This window comes from Heteronotia binoei, chromosome 4 (assembly GCF_032191835.1).
Source record: "Heteronotia binoei isolate CCM8104 ecotype False Entrance Well chromosome 4, APGP_CSIRO_Hbin_v1, whole genome shotgun sequence".
Lineage (NCBI taxonomy): Eukaryota > Metazoa > Chordata > Lepidosauria > Squamata > Gekkonidae > Heteronotia > Heteronotia binoei.
Window position 1 is genome coordinate 84,170,261 of NC_083226.1, and position 13,628 is coordinate 84,183,888.

General features: G+C 38.3%; 1 protein-coding gene across 1 annotated transcript in view; it reads left to right on the plus strand.

The window, feature by feature from the left end:
• SECISBP2 (SECIS binding protein 2) overlaps window positions 1–13,628 on the plus strand; it is a 38,047-nt gene that overhangs the window by 4,443 nt on the left and 19,976 nt on the right. The window contains 8 exon segments of the mRNA XM_060235488.1: window positions 803–1,031; window positions 2,478–2,592; window positions 2,973–3,208; window positions 5,441–5,495; window positions 6,842–6,999; window positions 9,482–9,637; window positions 10,593–10,697; window positions 12,507–12,647. Of these exon segments, the coding sequence (XP_060091471.1) occupies window positions 803–1,031; window positions 2,478–2,592; window positions 2,973–3,208; window positions 5,441–5,495; window positions 6,842–6,999; window positions 9,482–9,637; window positions 10,593–10,697; window positions 12,507–12,647 (1,195 nt within the window).

Here is a 13,628-nt window from a genome sequence, read left to right on the forward strand (position 1 = left end):
ATGCATTTCAGTTCTATAGTGTTAAGAAGGGACCTTGGGAAGACTTCTGTGGGAGGGGAAACATCCCTCCCCTTTTGTTGTCCCTTCCCCCTTCCTTCCAGTTTATATTTTGAAACTCCAGTCTACAAAATTGCCCCATTTTTGTTCTCTCTCTCTGATTAGCCATCCAGTTAATTTTTTCTTTGGCCATTTTTTAAAATTTTTTTATTCCTGTGGTTGCTTGGGTTGTCAGTTGAAGACCTTGGGCTGGTTTGTTGTACAGCTCCTTTATTACATTATTATATGCAACACAACAAAAAAATCCTTTGTATCTAAAAACTGATGCTGTTGCTTAGAAAACCGCAGCAGTTGTTTCTCAACTCTTTGCAGGGATGTTATCTAGATAGTAGCTGTCTCTGGTACTCGTACTAAGAACAGGAAATATTTTTCCAGCCCAACTACACAGCCTGTGATTGTAATATTGCTTACAGGTTTTAATTTTATGCTCTTCCTTATCTCAGTATGCTAGTGATTACAATTTATGGAAGATGTTCCATTCTTCAGATTAAGGCTCTCCTCTCTGAGTTTAACAGATCATCTTTGTTCTTTATCTTGAACACTGTGTCACTTTGTGTCAATTGTTTCCCCAGGGTACTTAACAACATAAACCAAAATTTGCTTGTGGCTGTTTATTGCTTAAAACAACATTTGTCACACATATGATGGTGTTTGGACTCCCCGTAAAAAATGTGTTCAAGCAGAAATATTGTTGTTGTTTTTGTAAGACATCATATTTGAGCTAAATAGCAATATGTTTATTTAGACAACAGGAATGTATTCAAGATGCACCCTGGGATACTACCACTTCTCTTTCCCAATATGCATCTCAGAGTCTTACGGGATGCCGTTCTCTTGGGGAATACTCCAGTTCTTGTTCACTTGATGCCACACCAAATATATACACAGTTCCCAGCTGCAGCTCATCTCAACAAGACAGAGACTATGTCAAACAGACTTCTCTCATCAGAAACGAGGCTGGAAACATTCCAAGGGTGAGTGATGAGTACATGTTTTCTGTACTGGATGTAGTTGTTATGCCAGCTATCAAACTGTTTCAAAACATGTTTCTGCTCCCCTGTCTGCGAGAACTATCAGTCATGTACCCTGCTCCTCCACAACTATACTTGCACATCCTCCAGAGTGTATATAGAGGATAACTACATGGCCTATTGCATATATAAAGATCATGTTAAAATGGCAGGTTTAGTTTTGACTCTAAAATTTGGAAATAACAAAGGTGGAATAGCTGAATATCATAAATATTCCATGGTTGGATTAATATAATATATCTAATTCTCAGTATGATCAAATCTGTGAATATTTGAGAATGAAGCCTATCTTCATACAAACTTGAAAAAAAACAAGTTAGCAGAAAAATCTGTGTGCCTACACACACATTGAGTGTTTGGGGCGGGGTGTTAAACCCTTTCAAAATGATAAAAACATTCACCCTCTGTGGCTGTTGCTTGGCAACCGTAACAGTATTACTAGTTGTAGCTCTGATTACTGTCAGTAAAAGGCAGCAGGAGGGGCAGGGTCCTTTCCATGTCAGGTTTGGCTTTCATCAGGGCCAGGCCCACCAGCAAATACCAGGGAGGGAAGTACTGAAGATGGGAGCATATAAAGGTGGGTTGGCTAGTGGCTGGAAAGGAGAGAAGGAAGCAGGAAAAAGGAATCTGCTATGGGGGATTGCAGAAATGGGAAAGAAGAAATAATGGGTTAAGTGAAAATTAGATGCCCCCCTCTTGCAAGTCCTTGCAGAAGGGGGGCATCTTGTTTGGCTCTAGTTGGTAATTTTCATTTCTGGACTGTGCACAGAGAAAAGCACTGGAAAAAGGATCCGTAGGTTTATCCCTTTCTTCCAAGAGTTCAGGGTACTATGCATGGTTCTGTTTTCCTTCAGTTTATCATCACAACACTGTTGTGACCTTCATGGCAGAATGGCATGGCAGGATTACCCTGGATGTCTACCTGATCCTAATTCAAAAATCCTCATACTAAACTAAGTTCTATCCCTGTTAAGGAGTTGCTGTCATTAGTAGTGGTAGAACAACAGAAGTTCCTTTCCTATTTGGAGGGATTTTTGGAATGTTTTTAAAGATTCTGTCAATCTGAGAGAATTTTACTAATATCAGACAATAAAAATAAGAGGAGATCACTTAAATTCATGAGGAAATTAAGGGCCAGATTTTATTGGTGAGAGAAATTCCTTGCACTTTTTCTGAAGGCTGCTGTTTGCGTTTCTGGTGGGAGTTTTGGCTTTTTTATTCAGGAAAAAATCAAATGTCACTAATACAAAGTATTCCCCCTTTTTTTGGCTGTTTAACATAAAGCAACATCATCTACTACTATTTATAGCAGACAATAATATAACACAAATATGGCAACTAAGCACTGAATTTAAACAATGGAAATTTTTGGTGATTGTTTTTGTACAGAGGCGACCAAAACATGAGGAACCCAAACTGGACTGTAAAAGGCCTGAATATAGTGACACAACAAGAAGGAGGTTGTTTCATACTTCTCTGCATGGCAAAAGTCTTATTAAATCAGGTATATCTCAGTTATTGATTCACTATTCTGCAAAGATTTCACAAATCTAGTAATAATATGTTGGTTAGATTCTGCTCTTCATTATTGTGTGTTGAGTGCCATTCTTGACTTGAGCTTTTTTTTTTTTAAAGGGAGATATTGAGAACTAACTTGTGGTAGTTTCTATTTTATGAAAAGTCTGCTTAAATTTTGGTAGTCAGACTATTTATTTTGTATATGCAATATAAAGTTTAGGCTCAGACTAGGTTTGTAAATTAATTATGGTTATTTTATAAAACATTAACTTTCTGCTAAAAAGCTCTATAGGTGATGTACAGGAGATTATTAAATATATAAAACCCTGTTTTGTATAATTTGCTTACAGTTCTTTTTTTAATTAGACAGGCATGGTAAAGCTGTGAACAATAAATACAAGCACATTCCAAATACGGAGTCGCTTCCAGAACCTGACTTTGAAATTACCCTATCTGATTTCCCCAAATTGCAAAGCCTGGGAAGTAATGATCTGCTTGATCTTCAAAAACATACCTGGTGGCCACTGGGTTCAGCTGAAGGAGATACGCTGCCTTTGAAATCCACAGGAAAACCAAAGGTTTCTGCTTTAATAACCAAAGAGGTTAGCTATTTGATGCAAAGTTGTACAGAAATCAGTCAATATGGAGCCTTTTGCCTTTCTAATGTATCACTTAGGATGGTGTCAAGGCTGACCCTGCCTTTGTGCAGTAACATAACCAAGCTTCACCTGAGTTTGATCTCAGTCATTTCCTGAGTAACACACACACTAAAGCAAAAGAAGGCTTTATTGAATAAGTTTAAGAACAAGCTGAACAGTTTATGTACAAAATAGTTCATGTACAGTGTTAATGTACAAAAATAACAAAGCTATCTTATAGCAGCAATCATGATTCTTACATCTTAAGCATAGAGTTCTAGAGCAAAATGCAGATTTTCTGGCAGGAGAAGGTTAAAGAGTAAGGCTCCTTTTTTCCATCACAAGCTGTACTTTATAGAAAATTGCCAGCCATAACCTCCTGACCTTCCCAACAAATCATAAAGCTGTGTCAGTAGAATTTTCTCAGGTTAGAGTGAGCTCCTCCCCCATAGCAGATTCACAGCTGAACTGTATGAACTAATTTACAAGCCTGAATAGATTACCTTGATGAGTAACTGCCAGTAAGGGTGCAGCTGACACCTTCAGAGAAGTCAGAGAACAGCAGAATGAAAGCTTAGGGGATTATTCCTATCATATGAACATATGAAGCTGCCTTATACTGAATCAGACCTTTGGTCCATCAAAGTCAGTATTGTCTACTCAGACTGGCAGCGGCTCTCCAGGGTCTCAAGCTGAGGTTTTTCACACCTATTTGTGCCTGGACCCTTTTTAGTTGGAGATGCAGGGTATTGAACCTGGGACCTTCTGCTTACCAAGCAGATGCTCTACCACTGAGCCGCCATCCCTCCTATCATAACGTTTCTCTTGACAGATGGTTAGCAAGCAGTTTATATTTTTCTTAGACGAAAATGTATTAAGATTTTCTCTGTCTTTTTCTTCTAATTTATTTTATTTCTTATAGGCATTTCTGTATTGTTATTTTAGGGACTAGTTTATCTATAGTCATAATCTTGTAAAGTCATAAATTCTTGGATTGTATTTTTTGTTAAACGAAGGAACAATATAAATCAATATTAAATAGTTTTGAAAATGAGGTATATCCCTTCCAAACGCTAATACAATTATGGTGATAACCATTACTTTAAAACTTAATAGAGTCCTTATACAATCTTAGAAAATAAGTTTCTTAAAATTGCTATCAGTGTTTTTTATTATGACCCTCTCCCTATATCAAACTATAATATGATAAACTTTTATGTTGCATGATAACTGACAGTTTTTCTCAATAATGGGTCATAAATTCAGTTTGAAGAAATTAAGTATTTAAATTATTTTTACACTTCATTTTCAATGAGGTTATTTTTTAAAAAACCCTGAAGTTGATTATTTTTACACTGTTGTTTTTAAAACATCAACTAGCAGCTGTGATGAAGAGCTCTTTCATTAGCTCCATTTGATTAGCTGAAATATACCACCACTATTGTGCTTGCCTTTGTGACTTCCCAGTTTTTGAAGGTTCTAACTAGTATACTGTGATCAGTCTAAACATCTGATATCTTTCTGGTATATCTGATAAAGCTAGGTATTTGAATGCCTTGCACTGCATTGGTGAAAGGACAGACAATCCATATTCATATTATTTCACTAAGTACAATTTGCCTATTTATTTCAGAAAATTCTTTTTGCTTGTGTCCTGAAAGTTGGGAGTAGGGATTTTTTTAAATTGCATTGTCCATTTCCACTTCCTTTTTTGTATTCATACTTTTTGCTTCCCAGCTTCTTCATCATCATGTCTGAGAGAAGGAAACATTGTTTTAAAGAATTATAACAGATGTGTTAACAGATGAACTAGAATTAAAATTTAGTTGAATTATAAGCATGGAATTATTTTGAAGTTTCTGAAAGTACTTTTGTTTAAAAATGACCACAGCATCTCACTTCTGAATTAAAGGTATTATTTGGCTTTTTTCTTTATCTGATTTTCTAGTCTTTTAGACTGGAGAGTTAACAGAGTGTCAACTCTCTGGCTCAGTCACACCCAAGATTGTTGCTTTGATTGTTGATTGTCTATTGTTGCTTTGTATAAATTAATTTTAGCCGAAACTGTCTTTAAGAATGATTGCTGAATGGTGGTCTTTAAAAAAAAAAGTTAGGTAAATTATGGTGGGCACTCTGTTTTTTGTACTTGAGACTACAGCATTGTTGTTGTTGTTGCTATTGTTATTATTTTCGTAGGGAGAAGCATCTGTGAGAAGGCTGCCCCCAGAAAGTAGTTCTTCTGTTACTGGAAGTAAGTGCTAAAACTTTTCAAATCACACTGGAGCTTGTTAAAGGGTCTAAGGCATTGTTTCTGTATTTGGAGTCACTAAACAGTATTAAGCCATCAGCATGCTTAGAAACACTGTTTTTCAAATCTTCTACGAATCTTGAACTCAGATATAATTGTCAGAGTTAAATATGTATCTAAGCAAGAAAGCCATTATATTTACTATTAAGATTTGGTATTTTGGAGGATAGTAGAGATGTGAGCTTCGAGGTGGAACCTGCGGATCCCCTGGAATTATAGTGCATCCCCAGAGTATAAATCAGTTCCCCTTGAGAAAATGGATGCTTTAGAACAGGGTGTCAAACTTACTTGTTATGAGGGCGGATTTGACATAAATGAGATCTTGTTGGGCTGGGCCAGGCCATGTGTATACCTATTTAAGATTAGGTAGCAGAAATATAAACTTTTTAAAGGACATGAACAAACATGACTAAAGATTTTTTTTTAAAAAAGCCCTTAAAATAAAACATGCTTAAAACATTAGCACTTGTTGGTTTTAAAGGTGATTCTTTGTATCTCTCCCATGGGATCCAGGAAACCAGACAAAGGAAGCTCTGGCTCTTTCCCTCCCTCTCCATGGGACCAGGAGGGGAAGGAGCCTCAACCAATGGAGAAAATTGAGATTTTGCTCTGTAGCTCCTGTGCAGTTTTGAGCAAGCCTTGCAAAGCTAATTGATATTCAGAAGGAAGCAAGAGAGAGGGTGAAGGAAGCAGAGAAGAGCCAGTTGCTCAGGGGCTTGGTTTGGCCCCTGGGCTGCATGTTTGACACCCCTGCTTTAGAGGGTGAACTCTATAGCATTGTGCTCCACTGAGGTCCCTGTCCTCACCAGGCTCCAACCCAAATCTACAATTTTCCAACCTAGAGCTTGCAACCCTTCCTCCTCACTGCTGCCAACCCTAGAGGATACTGTAGAGAACTGAGTATAAATTCCATTTGCAAAGGTTTTGGGGCATGCTTTTAGTTTCTGTAGAGTTGTCTTTCTGATGGTTTAAAGCATAAATGTCAGAGAGCTTGTTCTTTTGATAGAATTGCCGTTGGATTGTTCGAACACCAGCAATGAAGAATGCCATGTGCAAATATGATAGATGCTAGATTTGAGACAAAATGGAGCTTTTTGTAAAACTATTCCTCTTCTCAAAACAAGAAAACTCAATTTTAATAGTTCTTTGGTGGAGATATGAGGATGGGACATAGATTGTGATGCCTTTTAAAGGACAAATTTTGTTTTAACAAAAACCTTTTTTTGCAAGGATGTTCATTAGTTGGAGTTTCTGAGCAATTCTGAATATGGTGTTCTGTCAAATGTCAGATCCTCAGGTGTCTTCAAGTTCCTGTGCCAAGTCCCAGGTGTCTTGGGCCACTGTACTTGCACAAACGCCACAGAAAATTGCCCCTTCACCTTCCGCTGTTCTTGCCAGCATCCATTCTGGCAGTGAAGGAAAAGCTGGTGTTCCTGAAGATTATAAGGTAACAAGATCAGTTTCCAATGAACAGTGTTGTATCAAATTTCAAGATCAGTTTTTAATGAACAGTGTTGTATCAAATTTCATGGTACATTTAAAATGCTGTCTCTTTTGTGTTTTATTTACTTGTAAGTAAGAAATAGTATGGGTCAGTAACAGACAGCACAATATTATTGTAAGACGACATAATAATAAGATATGTTAAGTATAAACATTTATGAACTCTTCTGGAATGTGATTTGTTATCAGTTTTAATACTGTAATTTCAGGTTCTTTACCTGTATTACATTGACTTAAAATGTTGTCATTGCCTTGATGTGGAGCAAAGGAATAACCAGCAACGGGGAGCCATGGTCTAAAAGCTGCACAAACAAGGCAGCAAAGACCATGGGAGGCAAAAATTTTTTTACAATAAATATAATTCCAAAAGTATATACAAAATATAAGAAAGTTCAACAATATCACAAATGGCATAGTAAGACACAGTGTAGCGAATTAGTTTGAACAGTCCAAAAAGTCAAAACATCTTCCAGGGCATGCATTCCAGCCATCAAAGATAAAGTCTTTGTAAATAATGTCCTAGGTAGTAAAGCCTTCTCACAATACATGCACAGCAACTGTTCATTTCCAATAGGAAATGAACACAGAGCCTATTGGAAATGAGCAGTTGCTGTGCATGTATAGTGAGAAGGCTTTATTGTTCGGCTATGAATCTTTCTGTTAGGGAGACTATATATGCTGGACCAGCGCTCTTGAGAAAAAAATAATCTGAAACGATCATCAGGCTTGTGGTCCTTGCTCTGGCTTTTTTGGATGCATGTATTGGGGTACCTGAAAAGAAACATAGCCACATGATTATTACCACTACCTAGGACATTATTTGCAAAGATTTTATCTTTGATGGCTGGAGTAGATGTCTTGGAAGACGTTTTGACTTTTTGGTCAGTTTAAACTAATTTGCTGCACTGTATCTTACTATACCATTTGTGCTATTGTTGAACTTTCTGATATTTTGCATTTACTTTTGGAATTATATTTATTGCGAGTAATTTTTTGTCTCCCACCGTCTTTATGGTCTTGCTTGATGTGGAGTAAGCCAATTATTTGCTGTGTGATATGCATACTGCAGATTCATCTGTTTTTTCCTTTTCCACTATGAGGGATAAAGAACATAAGCAGAGCCCTGCTGGTTTAGGCCAGTGGACCTTCAAGTCCAGTATCCTGTTTCATACAGTGGCCAAACAGTAACCCTGGAGGGCCAACGAACGGGCCACAGAGGTTCTTGTGTTACATCCTAGCAGAGGGATCAGTGGTTTACTGTCTCTGAACGTGAGGGTTCTCTTTTCTTAGCATGGCTAGTAGCCATTGACAGATCTACCGTTCATGATTCTCTGTAACTCCCTTTGGCCAGCTGTGTTTGTGGCCATCGCTGTGCTCACTGGCAGTGAATTCCACAGTAATACTCATTAGGAGGTTTTTTTGTTGGTTTTGTACTTGTTGCCCATTAACTTCCTTTTGTGTCCCAGAATTCAAGTATTGTGGGAGAGAGAGAAAAACCTCTGACTCTTGTGATTCTTTCACAACTCATACACACACACACACACACACACACACACGCACATATACACAGGAGTCGTTTGGTAGAAAAATAAGTGGAGGAGCTCATTTGCATACCTCATTAGCATATGCCGCTCCCCCCCCCAGCCACAAGCAACCCGATGCAAGAAGAGAGACCCCTGGGTGAGTGAGGCATGCTTGGGCTGGCTAGAGATCCAGCCAGCACAAGTAGGCCTCGCTTGCCTGGGGTTCTCCTGGGTCACCCCACCCCCAGTCAAAAGGCCAGAAAGTCACCTGCCTCCCAAAATTACATAAGAAGTGGAGAGAGGGTGGTGCAGGCTTCTCCAGGGGTTAATGAGGGCTGCTGGGAGTGTGGCAAATCCTTTGGTGGCTGGCTGGCTGCCTGCTCTCCTAATCCAGAGATTGTTATGCAGCTGCACCTACTATTCAATGGACAAGGTAGGTGAGGAGGAAGAGAGGGAACCCTCAGAAAGGTTCAGGAGCTGTGCTCCTGTGAGCTCCTGCCGAATCTGAGGCATATATATATTCTGTTTAATGTGGAGCCACATACTTCCAAGTGTAAAATGCACTTGGGATATGAACAAGTATCAGGCCAACAGCATATTCAAGTTTTCTTGCAGAGAGTAATAAATTTCTCTTTCCTAGTTTCTCTTGTAAATCCCTTTCCATGTGATAGGGTGGGAACATTGTTTCGTATGATGTATCAGACTCATTCTGAAAAACCAGGTACTAAGGAGTTAAAATGAGATTGATATAAGCTGTTTCATCTGTCCCAAGAAACCAGAAACAGAAAACAAGAAAAAGCTTCTATTCTGTCTGCTGGGGAATCAAATTGCATTTCTTATACAGCCTAAACTTTAGGCCAGATACTGTTTTGCAAACTTAGCTTAAATTCTATTTTTCAACAGTCAGAAACAAGAGAGAATGCCAGTGACAGTGAGACTGAAGACATGTCAGAAAAGAAGAAGAAGAAAAAGAAGAAAAAAAAGAAAGCCAAATCAAACAGTGATTTGGAGAAGCTTCTTAATGAAAGCACTTTAGTTCAGGATCCACCACGAATTGAGGTATTGAAGGTCATTATCCAGTGACATCAGAGGTTTGTGTGTGTACCTTTGATGTGGTACCTCAGATCCATGTAAACATAGTAGTGACTTTGCTGGACAGGAGAACACCGTCCTGCCTTTATATATCACTCAATATAGTACAGTAGGCAGGAAGTCTAATCCATAATTCAGCTTGGCCATAGTACATACAGCTATTCAAGCAGCATAATGTCATTTAGGATCACATAAGATAAATCACCCTGAATTTGCTGTTAGTCATTTGGGTTTTAAGGTTTTGCACTGATGTCATCACTAGCAGATTCTGTGCTTGGAGCTAACATTATTGCTGTCTTCCCTCCTGTTAAAATGTAGATTGCAAATTTCATGGGACAAGGGTCTACATATGTGGATATTTCTTTTCTTGACAGTCTTTGCAGTGTTGTGTACACTTTTGAATCCCATTGTTTTAATCTCAAGTAGTTATGTACCTTCTTACCCCTTTAACTGAAATAGTCATAAATGCCTAACTTTGGTTGGTTTGGTAGTTGCCAAAAAAGTTTAGATGAGAAGGACAACTAATTTGTAGTGTTTGTGTACCATTTTAGAAAGTCCCACATCCTTACATTATAAGATTGTTAGAAGGATTACAGTGAGATAAAATAGGTTAGCATTGTTATTACTAATGGGGGGAGTGAAAGAGACAGTGGCATACTTAGAATGGATGTGGCAGAGATAAGGTTCAGATTAGCTCCCAGATCAGGAGGTACATGGGAGTTTCTTCCACTCACCACAGATGATTCAGTAAGAAGGAAAAAACATGTGCTTAGCAACTTCGGTGGTGATTGTAGGGCTGGCAATAGTTAAGGCATGCACATCATAGAATTCCAATGCTTTATTGATAAGGGAAAGTAAATCATCTTTAGGGGAAATGTGTGTAAAATATAGCTCAAGCTAACACCATTTTTCATTGACTCAGGATGATGAAGAATTTCCTGACTTAGCTGCTGCTACTGATAAAAACTACAGGCTAGGGACACCAAAGTTCTGCTCTTCAGCACCTGCTACCAGGGAGCAAAATGAAGTAGGATGTTTTCTTTTGCATTGGTTGTGCACTGTAAGATGGCCATTTAACTCTACATTCTTTGTTCTGGCTTGCTGGCAATAAATGGTCTAATAGTTTCATATATGACTTGATAGTTTTAATTTTGATCAAAGCATCTTAGAAGGTATGCTGACAGTTTCACTTGTAAAGAAATAAAGTTGTTTCCAAGGTTTTGGAGAGGGAGATTCTATATTTATTGTGACTCTAAGCAGAATTGTGCCCTCCTAAACCCATGGAATTCATTGGACTTAGAAAAGTGCAACTCTGCTTTGGATTGCACCATCTATATTATGTTTCATTTAGGTTTTGTGTACAGAGATCTAAAATTTCTAGAAATGTTGAAGCCAAGGGGGGAAAATGGTTCTCCCCTTTTGGACAAAAAATAGGCATTTTTGAAAAAACTGAAATATATGCAATACTTATTGTCAGCTTTTATCTCTTTGGTGTAGTTGCTGCCATTTTCATCTTTTTTTATCCCTCCTGCAAGGTAGGGATACCCAATTTTACCCAGTCTGTGGGCAAATGTGTCACAGTGGTTTGAGGGAGAGGTTAAAAAGGTCAACCAAAGCCACATAAGTTGTTAAGAAGCAGTGAATGCCCAGCATGCTCCCCTCATGAAGATTTGATATCCTTAGGTACGGAAATGCATCTTCAGTTTAAGAGCTATATATGCCTCCAGTTTGCCCACATTGTCTTTAAAAGCATTTCACTCATTCTAAAATAGAAAATATTTTATAGTTTTTTCAGTTCTCTGCAACATTTCCAGTTTTTCCATTGGAAAAATTGGGGGAAATTCAGCTTGGAAAAAATTCAGCTTTTTTCTGAATTTTCCATTTTTTTTCTGGGCCTTCATATCTCTGTTAGTGTATGGTGCTTTCAGCATGCCTGAGTACATGTACCACCTTAACTGCCAAATCCTTAGTGATTGTTGGTGGTCATAATTGTAAATTTTGCTGTCACTGAAATGGTTGGTATATATAGGTATATACAGTTCTGGATTAAAAACACTGTCTGGAGAACAGTATGGACCATTCCTGGTCTAATGAAATATTTGAGTCTAGAACAAAAAAAACCCCCTTCTAAACCAAATGTTTTGCACTGTAGCTTGAACAGTATTCCCGCTTACAGTACGTCAGTGTTATCTGTATCACAAAGAAAAATAGGTAAAGTCCCAGATTCATCTTTGTGAGGATCCGACCAAGCACCCATTTAATTTAGTGTCCTATATTGTTCAGTTTCCATCCAGATGCCCTTCCTACTGCTGCTTCCAAGCAATTGAAAGTGAGAGCAGAATTTACTTTCATTGATGCCAGAGAGAACCAGCAATTCTGCTACTATAGCATTCCTATAATACATTACGTGTAACCTAGGAATTCCCCTCACCCTCAGGTGTTGGATTTGTGAAATCAGGGATCCAAAGCCAGAAGATGAAAATGGAGAGTCCAGTTGTGCAAGAAGTTCCCATATTTCTTTGGTTCCACATCTGTGGTGCACATGAAAAACTTATGATGATTTGGTGTTGAGCAGTTTAATAACTTATTAATGTTGGCTTGTTAACTTACAGAATGTTATATATTATATGTTCTAGTTTTTATAGTGCCATCTTAAACAGAGTTTCATATTTCTAAGTCCCAGCAGTATTTATGATAACTATTAATTTTCCCTTGGCTCCGGCTATGAATTTGGTCTAGCAAAATTACACTTTTAAAAAGTTCAGTAGAAAACAGTGAATATGTGTAACTTCTTTGTTTCTTTGTGGTGGCTTCATTGCATTTTTGTACTTCAAAGGTAATCCTAACAAGGGAATCTGAGTGTGTATCTAATGATGGCTATCCTCACAATCTGTTGGTAACCCTCAAGCCAGATGTACTACCTGGAAAAGCAAGTGGACAGCCTTCTTCCAATATAACAGAAAAAAGGAAACCTCAGGTAATCATTTCTTTTCATCTTGGATTTGTCTTCTGTAAGCCTGATCACATAGACATTGCATGCTAGATACAAACATTGTTTTTTACCAAATGACTGTGCTATGGAGCGGATGGTCACAGAACCTACCAGGGGTGGGGTGCTCCTGGATTTGGTCTTAAGTAATGCCCAAGACCTGGTGAGAGATGTAAAAGTGATCGCACCGCTTGGGAGCAGTGACCATAACGTTATTGATTTCACTATTTGTATAAATAGGGAGTTGCCCCAAAAGACCAGCACGACCACATTTAACTTTAAAAGGGGTAAATTCTCTGAGATGCGGAGGCATGTGAAGAGAAAACTGAAAGGAAAGGTAAATACGGTCAAAACCCTTGGGGAAGCTTGGAGGCTATTTAAAACTACAATCCTAGAAGCACAGATAAAATATATACCACAAGTTAGGAAAGGTACAAACAGGTATAAGAGAAGGCCTGCATGGTTAACAAACAAAGTAATGGAAGCTGTAAAAGGTAAGAAGGACTCCTTTAAGCAGTGGAAAGCTAGTCCAAGTGAGATTAATAAAAGGGAACACAGGCAATGGCAAATCAAATGTAAGACTGTGATCAGGCAGGCAAAAAGGGACTATGAGGAGCATATTGCAAAAAACTTAAAGACCAACAATAAAAAATTCTTCAAATATATTGGAAGCAGGAAACCAGCCAGGGAAGCAGTGGGGCCCTTGGATGACCAAGGGGTAAAAGGATTACTGAAGGAGGATAGGGACATGGCTGAGAAGCTGAATGCATTTTTTGCCTCTTGTCTTCACTGTGGAAGATGAGAAGTGTTTGCCTGCTCCAGAACCACTTATTTTGGAAGGGGTGTTGAAAGACCTGAGTCAGATTGAAGTGACAAGAGAGGAGGTCCTACAACTGATAGACGAATTAAAAATTAATAATTCAACAGGTCCGGATGGCATACATCCAAGAGTTCTGAAAGAACTCAAAG